We start from the raw sequence: 20,097 nt of genomic DNA on the forward strand, positions 1-20,097 counted from the left end.
ATTCTTACACAGAACATGCTCTCCTGCCCGGGGACAATGGGCGGGCCTTCCCCTGTCAATTATCAATCAGGACACTGCCATAGGCAATTCTGATCAGAGCAAATCCCCATCTGAGACTCCTTCAAATGGGTGAGCTGTGCTAAAATGGCAGTGGAGCTCGCTAGGACAGATGGCCATTGTCACTGGTGCTGTGGCCTGGTGGGATTCAACTGCAACTTTGGGCACAGAAGTCAGGGGTGGAGTAGAGATGAGATGGGTGGGTGTCTAGCTGCCGGACATGGTCCTCCCATCCACACCCTTCCTCTTCCATCTTCTCTCTGTCCATCATCTGTCACTTGATGCATGGACTTAGGTTTGGCTAGTGTCAGAAATACTAGTTGAAAAGTCAATGTTTCATTCTTTTGTACAATACAGCCATTCTTGCAACGGTAAACATCATCATCAAAGCTAAATAAGATAGTGTGCACCCCAAGCCAATTCCCTCCCTGCAGCTCTGACACCCTCTACTGGCCTCTGTGGGCATCTATACTGATGTCCACGTGCCCACACACAGGCACTTACATACACGTGCACTTAATTCGAAGTAAAACAAAACCTTATAAAATGTTGCATATAATCAATGCTCAGCTACGACAGGTAATATGTGCTATTATCACAAAACCTTCCCGACAGGGAGTCCTGGGCAAGCTTTTTGATCAACCTCCATTAGAGTTGGCAGTTCTCTAGGGGACATTCACAGAGTGACCAGGAGAGGGCAGCAGGGTCAGCCCCTTCAAACCCAGAGTGCTCCTTGGGGCTATCTTGGACTGCTCAGTTGGCCTTTGTCAATCCCCACCTGACTGCTCTGAAGAGCTCCAACAACAGCCACCATCTGACCCCCTCACCTTGCATCCACCTCAACGCATCACCCTCAGAGCACAGAGTTCTCACAATCAGAAAGTAACCACAACAAAGCCACGCCCAGGACCTTCTTCATGCTGTCGGAATGCTAAAGGCATTTCTTCCTATTACCACACACCTGCTGTCTGTTCCTCACACAACCAGCACAGGGTTTCATGTGAGTTGATTGGGGCACCATGCTGCCTGCTGACTTTCCGTCATGGCCATCCCTGCAGTGGGAGAGCAGGCCGGAGTGGTAGAGGACAGACTTCTGTTAGATGAATCTCATTGCACTCTTAATCCCAATGAACACGGAGAGGATGGTGAAACTCTCTTTGTGTGTGTGTGTGTGTGTGTGTGTGTGTGTGTGTGTGTGTGTGTGTGTGTGTAAGAGAGGGACAGAGAAAGACAGAGAGATATAGAGACAGAGAGACAAAAACAGACATAGAGTGAGAGAGGGAGAGAAAGAGAGGAAACAGAGATTGAGACACAGAGACAGAAAGACAGAAATGAAGAAGGAGACAGATGCTCACCATGTAGTCCTGGCTACACGGAGCTTCTGATGAGGACAATGATGAGCTTGCTTTGCAAAAAAAAAAAAAAAAAAAAATTCCTTGCTCTGCCTCAGGAGTGCTGGGATCCAAGGTGTGGGCAAAATCCATGGTCAGTGAGTAAAATATATAGGTATTTTGTGAAGATAAAAACCAAGAACAAGCCAGTGGATATATATGAGTTTTCAGGACAATGACATGAAGCATGTGATTCAGAGAGATGGGTGGGTCACTGATAAACAGCATTAGGTAGGAACGAGGATGAGGCAAGGCGTTGGAGAGGTCACAGAGCCCAGCATGCCAGGAGAGCAGTGCCCTAGTCAATGCTGCTTTGCCTCTGGGGATGCTGAATGGTGGTGACCAGTGTCATGGCCAGGTGGAGGTCCTGTACCAAGGCTACAGGGGCACAGTGTGTGGTGACAGCTGAATTCAGTGTCATGCATTACTTCCAAGCTTGTGCCTAGGTTGGAGCTGCTAGTGAAGCGGGTGGTGGGTAAGATGAAGTAGAAGCAGAGATGAAGGAGGGTGAGGGACAAAAGGAGCTCATGGTGACATCTCAGTGGCAAAGTAACAGACTGTTCAGTCTCTGATTCCACAGAGAGGATTATAGGATTTAGTGATAGAAGAATGTATCTTGTGAGATTCCAGGTCTTTTTTCCAGGCTTCCTGAAGTGAAGACCAACATCCAATGACTTCTTCCTTTCTCTTTTTGCAGATGTCATCTACTCAACTGAACAAACCCCGTGGCCTACAACAGAATGTAAGATGTTTTATGTGATATCTCTGTGGCAATATTGTCCCTAGAATCCCCAGGCTCACTCTGACCCAGAAGATGGGCAGAAGGCAGAGCATGTGGATCCTGAGGTCCCAGGGGAAATTTCTCAATGTGGCTTCAAACCAACATGGGGTTTTATGCTATGGATTATGTTCCTGAGATGCAGGGGTTCGCAGTGGGACACTCTGAGACACATCTACCTGTGGCTCTATGTGGTCTTGTTTCAAGGAGTGTCTGCTGATGATTCTCAGTGTCCTGAAGATGGTCCCCACTTCTCTCCCTGTAGCTTGGCCAGCCCAGGAAGCCAAGTCTCTGGTGCTAGTGCCTGGAGAGGAAGGCAACCATCTGCTTAGCCAATACCCTAGCTGTTTCCTGTCCTCTGAGGTTATAGAGAGCTACCGTGGATGCCATGACCCTCCATCCTGGGACATCACAGATGCTTGTTTTTCTCTTTTGTGCCTCTAGTGAGAGATGTTGGTGGTACTTCACAACAGTTTAGACTCTGGCTACCTGGTCTTTGGGAAGAAAAATCACTTTCTCCTTGTGATGTTTTGGTAGCAGGACAGCACAAGTACAGTGTTTAATCCAGTGCCTCTGGTTAGTCCAGAATATGTTAGGAATCCTAATGGTTCATTTTTCAGCATTCCTTGTCCTTAAGCATTGGGGGCAATCCAGGCATGAGATGGTCTTTGTTCTAATGTAGCCATATTCCTTCCCAAGATCCCACCTTTTCTTATTTGTAACACCTCTTCAAGGAACAAGCACTTCCTCTTCTGCATTGCTTGTCCTACAGGACACTCTTAGGCAGCCGACACTCCTGCTAGGCTTGGTAGGCACTCTGATGCAAGTGTGTGAGTCTGATTGAAGTTGGGCGGGAGTGGAGGACTGGGTACAGCTTTGAGAGACGCCTGCATTAGGGGACTTTCCAGAGCTGTTTGTATCAGGACCATTGTGTGGGAGAGGTCACCTTTTTCCATATCCAGAGACCTTTTGATGTGACTCAGATAGAGGCTGGTTGCTGGCATCAGGGGGCTGACCTCCAGCTCTCTCCACTCCAAGCCTTAGCACCCTGTCAGCTCTTGAAGGTGCTCTCCCCAAGAGTCAGGGCTCTTCTTAAGAACCTAAACATATGTTTTTGAAGCTTATGTCTTATTTAAAGGGGTTAGATTATAATAATTTATTTTAAAGTAAAAACAAATGAGCTAGGCATAGTCACACACACACACACACACACACACACACACACACACACACACACACACACACACACACACACACACCCCGCATGGTGTTCTAGCACTCACAAGGCTGAGTTAGGAGGCTCTTTAGTTTCAGTCTAGCCTAGGGGGCATACACAGATACGGAATTAGTTAAATCATGCATATTGCAAAATAACGCAGATACGCCCCCCAACCGTCTGCTAGTGCATATAAAATTTGGTCCTCAGCCAGTGCAATTAGATAAGAACAATTAAATGTATTGTAAGTATGGGAAACTTTACTTTTGTAGTGATTTTACTAGAGCTCGGCACACGTCAAATGTAGGCATGTTAGAATTAGGGTCTGTAGTTTAATGACATTTTCTACATCAGTAGCCTTTTAGGTCTGGAGAACTCAAGACTATATAGATTTGTACTCATCTAAAGTCATATAGAACTACACAGGGCAGAGCCTGAATCATATCCCATCAGCAGATTTAACTGTTCTTGCATGCCTTGGTTTTTCTCAGTGGAGACTTAACTTTCTATTTCTCATTTCTCTCCCTCATCTATATGTGGACGTGCAGACCCAACCACTGCAGTGCCTTCTACCCCACCAATAGGTAACAAAAAATTTTGTAAATCTCTCTGTGTAATGTTAATGCCAGTTTTATTCATGGACTTGACTTCCTCAAGATGCTTATGCAGATGGGAGGTGTGCGAGTGTGAGCACTTAGAGAAGCTGGGCTTGCCTCCTGCTGCAGAGGGCTTTCCTCGGTGAGCCCTGTCATTGCCCATCTCCCGGTGTGTGGAGGACTCAGTCAGCAGGAGATCAGGGTCAGAATCCTGAATGTAGTGTTGCCCACAGAGAGCCAGGGGTGAGGATGGTGACGACAAGGCCACCTTCAGAGTGGTTTGCCTGTCAAAATGAGACTGTTGATATGAGATCCCCTTCTGAGTCACTTCAGATGAGTGTCCTGCCTAGAAACAAGGGTCATACTGCAGTGCATCCCCCGCAGGCATATGTCTTGTGTAACATGGCTTTGATCCTTGACTTCAATCTGGGTGATGAACAGTGCCAAAGCCCAGGGTTCTCTGGTGTGGTGCTATTGCAGACAGGCAGTGAGCTCATGGAGGCAGTCACCTGACCCCGCTCTGAACAGTCAACAGTAGTTTCTGCAAGTTCAATACTTTTATATTGGGCCAAAAATGCTGTTCTGGTATTAACTCTGAACCTCATCTGGGTGAGCAGCTGTGAGAGCCTTTGCTAGGAACCCATGAACTTCTTCTCAGCCAGGGAGCTCCTCACTCTGTGGTTTGGTCTGTCATAGAGCAACCTGCTCTACCCTTTTCTCTCCTGCTGGCAGCTGTGGGTCAGGGTGGAGACGATTGTGCACATGCGCAGTGTGTGTCGTGACTAGGAGGGCTCTGCCTTCTCCCTGAAACACTGGGATTCGGCAGTGTATGTCATCATCCAGAAGAGGCTTATGTAGTGCATGGCCCTCAAAGGCCTTAGCTACAAGGTAGAGTATGTATCTGCTGACTACTCAGGGCAGATTCAACCCACGTCACGCTGTTTGAAGAAAACCTACGTTTCTGGTGACATTGAAATTAGGATGCAAAGTGGTAGGGGTATGGGTTTTTACAGCATAGGGTGCCCAAGAAGCAACAATGGTGGAGCTCCCATCCCATGTTGCTATAAGCATGTATGAGCTGCCTGTGAATTGCACAAGATACACTCTCCTCACAGGAGCTGCTAAGGAGAAACTGCCATGTCTTTCAGGAACAGATGGTGGTTTGGCCCTGAGGCTGGTGAATGGAGGAGACAGGTGTCAGGGTCGCGTGGAGATTCTTTACCATGGCTCCTGGGGCACCGTGTGTGATGACAACTGGGACACCAACGATGCCAATGTGGTGTGCAGGCAGCTGGGCTGTGGCTGGGCTGTGTCCGCTCCTTTAAATGCCCGGTTCGGACAGGGCTCAGGGCCCATTGTCCTGGATGACGTGGCCTGTACGGGACATGAGTCCTATCTGTGGAGCTGCTCACACCGAGGATGGCTCTCTCATAACTGTGGACACCAGGAGGATGCTGGAGTCATCTGTTCAGGTAAGACTCAGTGATCCTTAATTCTGCCTCCTTCCAAATGATCACACCCCTCTCATGCTGTATCAGTGGTCCGTTATGGCCCTATTCATCGTATTCCTGTGACGCTGTTAAATATCCTGAACACTGCTATTCTCAGTCATGGTCCTGAAGAATCCCTCAGTTATCCATGACTAGAGTTTATGAGAGACAGGATTCCATGGAAGTGTGAGGTCCAGTCCAGGCCCAAGAAAGTGCCAGGGTCCACCTACACATGTGCCTGCTATGAGTAACCCAGTGTTGGTTTGGAGTAATGCAACCGAGTTTCTGTATGGACTTCCTGGCGCTGGAGGGCAAAGCAGTTAGCCACTCTAGGTGGAGCAAATGCACTCTTCATTTTCCCCAGTGTCTCCTAGCTTTCTTCTCAGAAACTGCTGCAGAAGGACTCTCATGGGGAAGCTTCCAGGCCTCCTTCTCTCTCTTCAGGCTCTAGTGGTTTCTGAGTCCTCACAGATTCAGATTCTATAGGTCAATTAGGGTCAGTCTGGAAACCTCGTAACAGAATGCTGGCAGTGTGGGCGTGGCAGCATAGTCACCTGTGGTATGTTTAGGAGGTAACTTGGCCAGGGTATACGTGAGCACGGAGGTAGTCTGGAGGATGTCTAGAGTCCTACAGCATCCTTCACCAGCGAGGCTAGACCTTTGTATCTTCAGGCAATCATGGCTGAGGGTGCTTTGGGCTGCCTCACCCTCATGAAGAGCTTCAGTGTTCTGTCATGACCAGAGGTGATCAGGGTTTCTTGCTTGTGATTATTAAGCTGCAGAAATAAGGTTCCATGTGATACTGTGGAGTAAAAGTCCATGAATAACTGTTCCATTCACGGCTCACTCTGTCATCACTCATCCTGAAACCCTGGCCTCAGATACATGTGTAAATCTCCCTGTGAGTCCAGCTGAACTTCTGGGTGCTTCATGTCTACCTGTGCCTCTGTTTCTCACAGATGTCCGTGCTGACCTTCTCAGGCCACTCTCAGCATTGTGAATGGGGGTTCACCTCACTCTCAGCATTGTGAATGGGGGTTCACCTCACTCTCAGCATTGTGAATGTGGTTCCCCTCACTCTCAGCATCTCAAATGGAGCTCCCCTGTTCTGTTTACTCCAGAGGCTTTGCTTCTTCTCTTGACATGATGGTTGAGAAGACACTCACTGCTCAACTCGTCTGAGTTTTCACACACTCAAGGGTGACAAGACCTGTTATGAGTTGTTGATCAAACACAGAGGTGGGCACTATAGGACCCCACTGCTGGACACGGAGGGCGGGAGGCTTCAGCATGGTACTGACCCCAAGCCTGTGGGCTGCCACCTCACAGTCCCATGCTGTCTCCTGTGGCCTCCTGCATCTTCCCTGGCCTGTGCCATCTCTCTGTATTTCAGTGCCTCAGGATCTTTGCTGATTTCTACATTGCTTGCCTTACTGAGGCAGGTCTATGTGTATAGCTCAGGCTGCTGACGCTGAACTACTGTTTCTCTAGCCTCAGTGTGCAAAGGGCTGGGATTACAGCTGTGAGCCACTGTGCCCAGCATACAGCCTGGCTTCATTCAGTCTCCTTAATGTTCAGGGTACTGTGCTTCACTCACCATACAAAATGGTGCTTGTTATGTTCCATGCTCCAACAGCGCCCCCTGTAGCCACAGTCAGGTCACTCTCACTCTGGTCTCCTGGAGCCAGTGTAATTTATCCTGTTTTCACCAGCCTCCACCTAGTTTTCGTTTAACAGCTCTTTCTAAAGACCAGGGACATTGTGTCCCTTATGAACCCCTTCTTGATTACTGCTTCACACACACACACACACACACACACACACACACACACACACACAGACTCCAACATACACAGACATAAAATCATACATACATAGATATTTGCATTGAAAGTGACTCTCACATACAAACATACAAAGAGATATAAACATGGACACAGAAATGCATACACATACATTGTTACAGAAAATATTGGTGTCAGAGACAGATATGACACAGAGACAAATTGTTACATATAACACACACACACACACACACACACACACACACACATGATGATAAGTAAGATAGACTCCAGCAGGTAAGGTTCAAGGAACTGTTTCTTTTTCCTTTTATTATTATCTTCTTATTTTCATCTTTATTCTTATTCTTATCTTATTCCTCTCCTCTTCTTCCTCCTCCTCTTCCTCCTCCCCCTCCTCCTCTTCTTCCTCCTCTTTCTTCTTTTTCTGTCCTCTTCCTTTTCCTTTCACAGTTTATATATCCCAACAAAATCTTGCAAGCAGTACTAAACCCACAATGTGTTTACATTCTATTTCTTTATAGATAAATTATTACAGTGGATATATGTATAAAACTATGTTTCACAATACCTTCACACGACCAAGTGTTTTATGTGTTCTGAGGTAAAGAGCAAACATGAATAACATGTCATTTCTGAGAATCCACATATATTTGTACATAGGCAACTTGGTACATAGTAACAGAGTATCAGCAAGCATGGGAATTTGTCAGCCAGCTTTTCTTTACTGGCAGGCTGCAGTTTGTGGTTACAAAGAAGGAATCAATTATCTTAAGAAGTAATCTTATGAAGATCTTAAAGGAATCACAAATCTAAACTCCTCTATGAAAATCATCAGCCATGTCTATTTTAAGTCCTAAAAGTGCTCACCTACTCATTACTCAATGTTTTATTAAACCATATCAGGAAGCCGAGGGCAGAAAAATAGAATAAGGATATCAACTGTCATCTCAGTCACCAGCCCAGCTTGAAAGAGTCACGTCAGCCAATGTTCCTATGGGCCATTGTTCTTGCTTGGCCAACCTCAAAAGGACCCCAGCTTTACTAATAAGGGTGTACTTTCTATTAACTTCAGTTGGCCCCCAAGAGTTCCCACATCAGGGCCAACAGCAAAAACATCTTCACACTACTTTGCCAAACAATCCGTTCTTCCCCAAGACTTCCTGTGTCAGAGCCACTAGCAAAAACATCTTTCCCTAACCTTGTTGGACAATCTACTTTTCCAAATTCTTTCTAAGGGTAGTGATCATTGTTAGCAATCTACATCCGCAGGTTGTTTTCAGAGATGGTGGTTGAATCATTAATCAGCTCCTAGTAGCACTGCCTGAAAGAGATCAAGCATTGTTATTGAATTTGCCAATGAGACTTGCCAGTGAGGGGCTGGGAGTCCCCTTTATAGTACTCACACAATTCACATATTAAAGGGATTATAAGGACCGCAAAGGTAACAAGCAGAGCTATGCACCGTAATAGCACCAAGTCCTCAAGACTCTCAGTTCTCGGGGTTATGCCTCGAGAGACACACCCATTGAGGGTTTGCTAACTGGTGGGCCACATTCCATGAGTTCTAGAGCTGTTTTGCTGTTCCTCCTGCACGGACCTCTGCACTCCTGTTTATTCCCAGCACTCTGCGAGGAAGAGGCAGGAGGATCTGTGTGAGTTATGTGCTAGCCTGGACTACAAAGTGAGGCTAGGACAGCCATGGCTACACAGAGAAAGAAAAGAGTCAATGCTTTTATTTTAAACCAGGATTCCTGTGTGTGAAACATATACAATCTGAATTTGCTTTTATCCCTTTACAGATTCTCAAGCAAGCAGCCCCACACCTGGTAAGTCCTTTGTAAAGATGGACCTGGGTCAGCGTAGACTTTCCCGTGTGGTAATATACACGGACTCATTGAATGTTAATGGAGAGATGAGGCTGAAATATGTAATCTGTGTCCTGTCCACACATGCAATGACAATAGGCATTTCAGCCATCTATAGCACAAAGGGTCCTAGGGGAAAACAGTTCCAGTCTTTATGTCGCCCCTGGCTCCAGTTTCAGTGTCTGTCAGAATCTATAGAATCCCTGGATGTAAGTTTGGATTCTCTCCCATCCCTCGAGACATTCTGACTCTGAGGGCTAGAGTGGGCTCAGGGATGTGTGCTTTGTCAGACGAGGTGTAAGGATGATGTGCCCTCCTTACACTTTGGGGAAGCTCCTGCTAGGCCCCAGAAATGCAGACTGTGATATTATCAAGGTTAGAGGACTACTAGCCTGCTAAGCTTTCACAAAGGAGAAAAGGATGCACAAACTTTGTTTATTTACTTTTTCTTTTTAAGATCCATGTAGCCCACGCTGGGCTCAGACTTTCTGTGTAGGCTAGGCTACCCCTGACCTCCTGACCCTCCTGCCTGTAGGTACCATTTTCTTGGATTCCAGGAGTCTGCCACTATGCCAAACTCTTGCTTATTATATCTGAAATGATGTGTATTTCACCTTCCACACAATTGCCTTTATTTCTCCTAAAAAATCATTTCAAACAAGACCCTGTGCAGTGCAGAGAGTTGAGACTGAACCACAGACCCTTGCTCCCTGCTCCTCTGGCAGGAGTGCTCTGTACAGTAGGGCTAATAATGTACCCATGTGAGACCATTTCTAAACATAGGATCCTCTTCTAAACTGAACCTTGTCTTTCTTCAGGTTGGTGGTACCCTGGAGGGACAGAAAATGGTAAGTCCTTTTCTTTGCTCTTATCTCTGGCTTGAGGCCACTAATTGGGATGGCGGTCTAGTTTGCTCTCTGTTGCTGTGATAAAACACTGGCCATAAGCACCTTGGAGGAGCGAAGACTGTTTGGCTTACCAGCCACAGCCCATCACCAGGGAGGTCAGGCCAGGAGCCCCAGGCAGGAACCTGGAGGCAGGAACTGAAGCAGAGGCCATGGAGGAGCCCTGCTCACTGGCTTTGTGGCTCATGCTAAGCTAGCATTCTTACACAGAACATGCTCTCCTGCCCGGGGACAATGGGCGGGCCTTCCCCTGTCAATTATCAATCAGGACACTGCCATAGGCAATTCTGATCAGAGCAAATCCCCATCTGAGACTCCTTCAAATGGGTGAGCTGTGCTAAAATGGCAGTGGAGCTCGCTAGGACAGATGGCCATTGTCACTGGTGCTGTGGCCTGGTGGGATCCAACTGCAACTTTGGGCACAGAAGTCAGGGGTGGAGTAGAGATGAGATGGGTGGGTGTCTAGCTGCCGGACATGGTCCTCCCATCCACACCCTTCATCTTCCTTCTTCTCTCTGTCCATCATCTGTCACTTGATGCATGGACTTAGCTTTGCCTAGTGTCAGAAATACTAGTTGAAAAGTCAATGTTTCATTCTTTTGTACAATACAGCCATTCTTGCAACGGTAAACATCATCATCAAAGCTAAATAAGATAGTGTGCACCCCAAGCCAATTCACTCCCTGCAGCTCTGACACCCTCTTCTGGCCTCTGTGGGCATCTATACTGATGTCCACGTGCCCACACATAGGCACTTACATACACGTGCACTTAATTCGAAGTAAAACAAAACCTTATAAAATGTTGCATATAATCAATGCTCAGCTACGACAGGTAATATGTGCTATTATCACAAAACCTTCCCGACAGGGAGTCCTGGGCAAGCTTTTTGATCAACCTCCATTAGAGTTGGCAGTTCTCTAGGGGACATTCACAGAGTGACCAGGAGAGGGCAGCATGGTCAGCCCCTTCAAACCCAGAGTGCTCCTTGGGGCTATCTTGGACTGCTCAGTTGGCCTTTGTCAATCCCCACCTGACTGCTCTGAAGAGCTCCAACAACAGCCACCATCTGACCCCCTCACCTTGCATCCACCCCAACGCATCACTCTCAGAGCACAGAGTTCTCACAATCAGAAAGTAACCACAACAAAGCCACGCCCAGGACCTTCTTCATGCTGTCGGAATGCTAAAGGCATTTCTTCCTGTTACCACACACCTGCTGTCTGTTCCTCACACAACCAGCACAGGGTTTCATGTGAGTTGATTGGGGCACCATGCTGCCTTCTGACTATCCATTATGGCCATCCCTGCAGTGGGAGAGCAGGCCGGAGTGGTAGAGGACAGACTTCTGTTAGATGAATCTCATTGCACTCTTAATCCCAATGAACACGGAGAGGATGGTGAAACTCTGTGTGTGTGTGTGTGTGTGTGTGTGTGTGTGTGTGTGTGTGTGTGTGTAAGAGAGGGACAGAGAAAGACAGAGAGATACAGAGACAGAGAGACAGAAACAGACATAGAGTGAGAGAGGGAGAGAAAGAGAGGAAACAGAGATTGAGACACAGAGACAGAAAGACAGAAATGAAGAAGGAGACAGATGCTCACCATGTAGTCCTGGCTACACGGAGCTTCTGATGAGGACAATGATGAGCTTGCTTTGCAAAAAAAAAAAAAAAAAAAAAAATCCTTGCTCTGCCTCAGGAGTGCTGGGATCCAAGGTGTGGGCAAAATCCATGGTCAGTGAGTAAAATATATAGGTATTTTGTGAAGATAAAAACCAAGAACAAGCCAGTGGATATATATGAGTTTTCAGGACAATGACATGAAGCATGCGATTCAGAGAGATGGGTGGGTCACTGATAAACAGCATTAGGTAGGAACGAGGATGAGGCAAGGCGTTGGAGAGGTCACAGAGCCCAGCATGCCAGGAGAGCAGTGCCCTAGTCAATGCTGCTTTGCCTCTGGGGATGCTGAATGGTGGTGACCAGTGTCAGGGCCAGGTGGAGGTCCTGTACCAAGGCTACAGGGGCACAGTGTGTGGTGACAGCTGAATTCAGTGTCATGCATTACTTCCAAGCTTGTGCCTAGGTTGGAGCTGCTAGTGAAGCGGGTGGTGGGTAAGATGAAGTAGAAGCAGAGATGAAGGAGGGTGAGGGACAAAAGGAGCTCATGGTGACATCTCAGTGGCAAAGTAACAGACTGTTCAGTCTCTGATTCCACAGAGAGGATTATAGGATTTAGTGATAGAAGAATGTATCTTGTGAGATTCCAGGTCTTTTTTCCAGGCTTCCTGAAGTGAAGACCAACATCCAATGACTTCTTCCTTTCTCTTTTTGCAGATGTCATCTACTCAACTGAACAAACCCCGTGGCCTACAACAGAATGTAAGATGTTTTATGTGATATCTCTGTGGCAATATTGTCCCTAGAATCCCCAGGCTCACTCTGACCCAGAAGATGGGCAGAAGGCAGAGCATGTGGATCCTGAGGTCCCAGGGGAAATTTCTCAATGTGGCTTCAAACCAACATGGGGTTTTATGCTATGGATTATGTTCCTGAGATGCAGGGGTTCGCAGTGGGACACTCTGAGACACATCTACCTGTGGCTCTCTGTGGTCTTGTTTCAAGGAGTGTCTGCTGATGATTCTCAGTGTCCTGAAGATGGTCCCCACTTCTCTCCCTGTAGCTTGGCCAGCCCAGGAAGCCAAGTCTCTGGTGCTAGTGCCTGGAGAGGAAGGCAACCATCTGCTTAGCCAATACCCTAGCTGTTTCCTGTCCTCTGAGGTTATAGAGAGCTACCGTGGATGCCATGACCCTCCATCCTGGGACATCACAGATGCTTGTTTTTCTCTTTTGTGCCTCTAGTGAGAGATGTTGGTGGTACTTCACAACAGTTTAGACTCTGGCTACCTGGTCTTTGGGAAGAAAAATCACTTTCTCCTTGTGATGTTTTGGTAGCAGGACAGCACAAGTACAGTGTTTAATCCAGTGCCTCTGGTTAGTCCAGAATATGTTAGGAATCCTAATGGTTCATTTTTCAGCATTCCTTGTCCTTAAGCATTGGGGGCAATCCAGGCATGAGATGGTCTTTGTTCTAATGTAGCCATATTCCTTCCCAAGATCCCACCTTTTCTTATTTGTAACAACTCTTCAAGGAACAAGCACTTCCTCTTCTGCATTGCTTGTCCTACAGGACACTCTTAGGCAGCCGACACTCCTGCTAGGCTTGGTAGGCACTCTGATGCAAGTGTGTGAGTCTGATTGAAGTTGGGCGGGAGTGGAGGACTGGGTACAGCTTTGAGAGACGCCTGCATTAGGGGACTTTCCAGAGCTGTTTGTATCAGGACCATTGTGTGGGAGAGGTCAACTTCTTCCATATCCAGAGACCTTTTGATGTGACTCAGATAGAGGCTGGTTGCTGGCATCAGGGGGCTGACCTCCAGCTCTCTCCACTCCAAGCCTTAGCACCCTGTCAGCTCTTGAAGGTGCTCTCCCCAAGAGTCAGGGCTCTTCTTAAGAACCTAAACATATGTGTTTGAAGCTTGTGCCTTATTTAAAGGGGCAGAGTAGAATAATTTCTATTAAAGTAAAAACAAGTGAGCTAGGCATAGTCACACACACAGACATCCACAGACACAGACACACAGACACACACACACATGCATACATGTACACTTTGGCTCAGGCATGCGCAGACAAACATACACACACAGACGCAACACACACCCCACCGGCATGCACACATGGTATTCTAACACTCACGAGGCTGCATTACATTGCTCTTTAGTTTCAGTCTAGCCTAGGGGGCATACACAGATATTGAATTAGTTAAATCATACATATTGCAGAAGAATACAGATATGCACTCCAACCGTCTGCTAGTGTATATAATATTTGGTCCTCAGCCAGTGCAATTAGATAAGGACAATTAAATGGGTTGTGAGTATGGGAAACTTTACTTTTGCAGTGATTTTACTAGAGCTCGGCACACGTCAAATGTAGGCATGTTAGAATTAGGGTCTGTAGTTTAATGACATTTTATACATCAGTAGCCTTTTAGATCTGGAGAACTCAAGACTATATAGATTCCTTACTCATCTAAAGCCACATAGAACTACACAGGGCAGAGCTTGAATCATATTCCATCAGCCGATTTAACTGTTCTTGCATGACTTGGTTTTTCTCATTGGAGACTTAACTTTCTATTTCTCACTTTTCTCCCTCATCTTTATGTGGACGTGAAGACCCAACCACAACAGTGCCTTCTACCCCACCAATAGGTAACAAAAAATTTTTGTAAATCTCCCTTTGTAGGTCGTAATGCCAATTTTATTCAAGGAATTGACTGCCTCAACATGCTTAAATAGATAGGGAAGTGTGTGTGTGTGTGTGTGTGTGTGTGTGTGTGTGTGTGTGTGTGTGTGTGTGTGTGTGTGTGTGCGCGCGTGCATGCACGCATGCCCATGTGAGCACTTAGAGAAGCTGGGCTTGCCTCCTGATGCAGAGGGCTTTCCTTGGTGAGCCCTGTCACTGTCCATCTCCCGGTGTGTGGAGGACTCAGTCAGCAGGAGATCAGGGTCAGAATCCTGAATGTAGTGTTGCCCACAGAGACCCAGGGGTGAGGATGATGACGACAAGGCCACCTTCAGAGTTGTTTTCCTGTCAACATGAGACTGATGATATGAGATTCCATTCTGAGTCACTTCAGATGGGTGTCCTGCCTAGAAACAAGGGTCTCAGTGCAGTGCGGCCTCCTGCAGACACTTGTCTTGTGTAACGTGGCTGTGATCCTTGACTTCAATGAAGAATTCACATCAGTAGACTTGGTGTCGAGCAGTAACAAAGCCCATGGTTCTTTTGTGTAGTGCTATTGTTGACAGACAGTGAGGTCATGGAGGCTGTCACCTGACCCAGTTCTGAGCAGTCAACAGTAGCTTCTGCAAGTTTAATACTTTTATATTGGGCCTGAAATGCTGTTCTGGTATTAACTCTGAACCTTGAGCATCTGTGAGAGCCTTTGCCAGGAACCCATGAACTTCTCCTCAGCCAGGGAGCTCATCACTCTGAGCTTTGGTCTGTTATAGAGCAACCTGCCCTACCCTTTCTTCTCCTGCTGGCAGCTGTGGGTCATGGTGGAGACGATTGTGCACATGCGCAATGTGTGTGTCATGACTAGGAGGGCTCTGCCTTCTCCCTGAAACACTGGGATTCTGCAGTGTATGTCATCATCCAGAAGAGGCTCATGTAGTGCATGGCCCTCAAAGGCCTTAGCTACAAGGTGGAGAATGCATCTACTGACTACTCAGGGCAGATTCAACCCACGTCAAGACAGTTTGTGGAAGCCCAATGGTCCTGCTCATGGTGAAATGAGGGTGCAAAGTGATAGTGGTATGGGTTTGTGTAGGACAGGGTACCCAAAAGCAACAATGGGCTAAGCTCCCATCCCATGTTGCTTTAAACCTGATGTATGAGCTGCCCATGAATCGCAAAAGATACACTCTCCACACAGGAGCAGCTAAGGAGAAACTGCCATTTCTTTCAGGTTTGGCCCTGAGGCTGGTGAACGGAGGAGACAGGTGTCAGGGTCGCGTGGAGATCTTTTACCATGGCTCCTGGGGCACCGTGTGTGATGACAGCTGGGACACCAACGATGCCAATGTGGTGTGCAGGCAGCTGGGCTGTGGCTGGGCTGTGTCAGCCCCTTCAAGTGCCTGGTTCGGACAGGGCTCAGGGCCCATTGTCCTGGATAATGTGGCCTGTACAGGACATGAGTCCTATCTGTGGAGCTGCTCCCACCAAGGCTGGCTCTCTCATAACTGTGGACACCATGAGGATGCTGGAGTCATCTGTTCATGTAAGACCTAAACACAATTTGAATTGTCTTCCTGTCATGAGTTTTTTTGGCCATTTACTCCTGTTCTAAGACTTACCTCTGCTCTATTAGTTGTTGGGCGCATCCTGCATTGTTGAGTTTCTCTCACTCCATGCCCTGTCACAAATTCACACAGGTGTGTGGGAACTCTTGAGTTACTTTGCAGCAGGTGACCCTGGATGTGCGGATTTAAGTCCCAGAAATACCAGTGGCTTCACATGCTCCCTCCTGCAAGCAGTACCATATTGCTTGAAAGTACTTGGCTCCTGTTTTCAGGATTTAGCACCCAGGCACCCAAGGGTCAAAGCAACAAGCCATTATTGTAGCTGAGGAACATCCATTTTCCTCAGCATCCTGGGGTCCTTGACGTCCTTTACAGAGACAGAACCTTCACAGGACAGGCTTGTTAGAGCTTTTCAATTTCCTTGCTCTCATAGGCATTTTTGGTTATTCATAGTCAGTTTAGGTTTGCACAGTAGCTAACCTTAGTCATTTACTATCAGAGGCAGACAAAGGAATGAGGAAATAGAGTGTAGACATTGCAGGGAGGTAATATATGTTGTTCTCATGAGCCAGCGTAAAGAATTTGTATTGGGACACCAAAGCCAGGAAGACCACAAGTCTCCAACAGTATTCTAACATGATGGTACATCAATGGGTCTTCAGCAGCTCATCACTGATACTAATTTTGGCTCATTACCACCATTGTCATGCAAATAATTTTGTAGCCTGTCCCCGGAGTAGCCATTTCTTTCTTACTCCAGATAATGAATTATGGTCACTGAGGTCCAGGCTTTGGCTTTGGGGTGCAGGTTGCAACTCTGTGAGTGTATCTAAGTTTCAAAGTACATTGGTTTTAAATCAGCTCTTTCTGTAAATAAACTCTGTCCTCATTGTTACTGTGGGTGGGGTCTTGTGCTCTGTGCCTAACCTCCTTTTTTTTTTCTCGTAGATGCTCAAAACCAGAGCACACCCAGGCCAGGTGAGTCTCAGCACCTTCATCCGGAAGATTTCTGTTCTTGGCAATCCCATTTTTGTGGGTGCACACTCTTCTTTTGGCACTTTAGGATTCAGTAGGCACTTTGTTGTCCTCATCCCAAGTTGGCACCAAATATTTGGGTAGAGTCCTGGTTGAGACATTTGTGAGTGAGGTAAGAAGCCACCCAGGGAGTAGGCTTTGGCACTTTTACATTCAGACCTGTCTTCAAGTTGATGTGGACACTCTCCATCCTCCTAAAAGCATCAGCATCATCCACGTCATTCTCTTTTGTTCCTACAAAAACCCCCTTTCTGCTGCCTGGTCACCTTCCCAGCAAAAGGATGAAGATGCTATGTGAGGTAGATGGAGAGGCAAGGAATATTTTGTGGTCTTGATTTCCAGCAAAATCAATTCTTCTATGTGCTATACTCTGTTGCCTTTGGGATTTGGTCTCTTTCTCTGCTCTTTAGCTAAGTCTGGAACATGGTGTCACATGTACCAGTCCCATACATGGGTCCTCAGATGGACAGGCAGAGCTTCTTAGAGGAAAGCATGTCTTGATTAGAGAGAGGTGGAAGAATAGTCTGGTATCCTGCAGGGCCTTTGTTCCTTGGAGGAGAATGTGGGTTGGATCCTCATGCATAAGTCACAAGTGCAACTCTTGAATAGATCCTGCATTGTGTAAAGAAATATCTTTTTGTGTCCACTTCTCTCCTAAACGTAGTTTAATGTGCCTTTTGTTTGTCATTTTCAGACACATGGCCTACTACTTATCCAGGTAAGTGTCTTCTCACCATGGTTCAGCTCCCTGCGTATCTCAGGACAAAATCTTTTTTTTTTTTATTTTATTAATTTATTCTTGCTACATCTCAATGTTTATCCCATCCCTTGTATTTTCCCATTCTTTCCTCCCCCCATTTTCCCATTATTACCCTCCCCTATGACTGGTCCTGAGGGGGATTACCTCCCCCTGTATATGCTCATAGGGTATCAAGTCTCTTCTTGGCAACCTGCTGTCAGGACAAAATCTTGACTAGCTAATAATGAATGATGGTTAAGGAGTTCCCTGCCTCACCCATGGTCCTTTGTGTTTGGTTCAGAAAGAAGTTTCATGTATACTGTAGTCATTGACCTGTTGTTCTTAGGAGATTCCTATTCTTTTCCCAGGCACAGACAACAGCTACAGAATGGGTGGGACTCATCAGCCCTCTGTCTGCCCCAGTAATGAGTGTACTCCAATTGATGTGTTTTCTTGGGAAGCATGCTCTTTAGAGACTGTACCATTTACAAGGTTTTCTGAATGAGGACAGTTCAGTTCATCTCTTTGCTTCAAGTCAACATGAGTGGGACTAACCCAACCATGCACCTTGAACTCACATCCACACTCTAACACTAACAAAATCCAACAGTAACCTTAATGATAACTCTACCAACCCTAACCCTAGTCTTAACCCTGAGGCCAAATGGTTCCATGTATACATTTGGCCTGGACAAGGCCACTTAACACCTGAATCTCTGGACAGCTATGAAATACAAAATTCAGCCTGATACCTTGTCCAGACACATCTCTCACCTTGAGATGGACCAGAGGGTGGACTACTAATTGACCCTCACAAGGAACATCTTCCTGAAAGTATAAATGGCTACCAATCCCTACTGTGTGGAAGGGGATTTTTGTGGCTCAATACATATTGTGGCCAGTGTCACCCATCCAAGTTCCAGATTAGTATCCTTCTGATCAGGGCATCTAACATGACTTCTTTTTTTCTCACAGTGCCCGAGACAGTGTCTACCCCCAGTCCAGGTGAGTCTAGCAGTTATTTAGGTCACATGTGTCCCTCTCTCTCTCTCTCTGCTCTGCCGACAATACCACACAGCTCACATAGCATGGGTAGGACCCTACAGAATTATTGCTGCCCCAGAACCTTCTGTGTTGTCTTTCAAGTGGAAAAGTCACTTCTGAGGAGACCATGTCACCTTCCCACCTGGCCCAGGAGAATAAGAAACTTTCAGCCCTTAATCTAGTTACTGAGCAGGATGTCCCTGGTGCTGTTAGGCTCTCTCTGTCTCAGGCAAAGCACTGCCTTGTCCATTGATTGTGTGTTGAGGAACAATTGGGACTTCTCTTGACATTGTTTAGGAGAGAATTAAAGTTGCCAGTGGGGTCTGGGTCACCTCACTCTTCCCGTAGTGGTCATCCACAAGCATGGTCTAGTGTGGGTCTAGCTCTTTATGATTCTTTTCTCCCAGGCAGAGGGACTTCCTGGCCCTGAATTCCATGTCCCAGGCACTTCATGTTTTACTCTTGATTCATGCTATGCCATTGTAATCCACCTTTGTTTTCCTCTCTAGATTGGTGGAATTCAACAGTGCCTTCTAATGGTAAGTATTTTAGATTCAGCATGAGCACTAGCATCCACAGTGCTCAGACCAGCAGGTTGGAGAGAAGTGTGCAATCCTTGAAATCTGTGGTGGAGCAAACATTAGAGGGAGGATGGACACACACATACATACAAACACTACACACACACACACACACACACACACACACACACACACACACAGATACCACAAGCACGCACACATGGTATTCTAGCACTCACGAGGCTGTGTGAGGTGACCCTTTACTTTCAGTCTAGCCTAGGTGGCATTACATAGATGTTGAATTAGTTAAATAATGCATATTTCAAATAATGCAGATATGTCCCCCAACCATATGCTAGTGTGTATAATGTTTGGTCCTCAGCCAGTGCAATCAGATAAGAACAATTACATGGGTTGTGAGTATGGGAAACTTTACTTTTGTAGTGATTTTACTAGAGCTTGGCACATATCAAATGTAGGCATGTTAGAATTAGTGTCTGTAGTTTAATGACATTTTCTACATCAGTAGTCTTTTAGGTCTGGAGAACTCAAGACTATATAAGTTTCTTACTCATCTAAAGTCATATAGAACTACACAGGGCAGAGCCTAATCACAACCCATCAGCAGATTTAACTGTTCTTGCATGACTTCATTTTTCTCATTGGAGACTCAACTTTCTATTTCTCACTTTTCTCCCTCATCTGCACGTGGATGTGAAGACCCAACCACTGCAGTGCCTTCTATCCCACCAATAGATAACAAAAAGTTTCGTAAATTTCTCT

The 20,097-nt window shown here is 46.5% G+C and overlaps 1 protein-coding gene across 1 annotated transcript in view; it reads left to right on the forward strand.

The window, feature by feature from the left end:
- Dmbt1 (deleted in malignant brain tumors 1) overlaps positions 1–20,097 on the forward strand; it is a 67,474-nt gene that overhangs the window by 15,214 nt on the left and 32,163 nt on the right. Inside the window, exons 11-19 of the mRNA XM_051145093.1 lie at positions 2,146–2,218; positions 2,372–2,520; positions 5,154–5,510; positions 9,133–9,159; positions 12,440–12,467; positions 15,014–15,042; positions 15,615–15,953; positions 16,924–16,953; positions 18,725–18,754. Coding sequence (XP_051001050.1) covers positions 2,146–2,218; positions 2,372–2,520; positions 5,154–5,510; positions 9,133–9,159; positions 12,440–12,467; positions 15,014–15,042; positions 15,615–15,953; positions 16,924–16,953; positions 18,725–18,754 — 1,062 coding nt within the window. The remainder of the gene's footprint in view (positions 1–2,145; positions 2,219–2,371; positions 2,521–5,153; positions 5,511–9,132; positions 9,160–12,439; positions 12,468–15,013; positions 15,043–15,614; positions 15,954–16,923; positions 16,954–18,724; positions 18,755–20,097) is intronic.

Source organism: Acomys russatus, chromosome 5, assembly GCF_903995435.1.
Source record: "Acomys russatus chromosome 5, mAcoRus1.1, whole genome shotgun sequence".
Taxonomy (NCBI): Eukaryota; Metazoa; Chordata; class Mammalia; order Rodentia; family Muridae; genus Acomys; species Acomys russatus.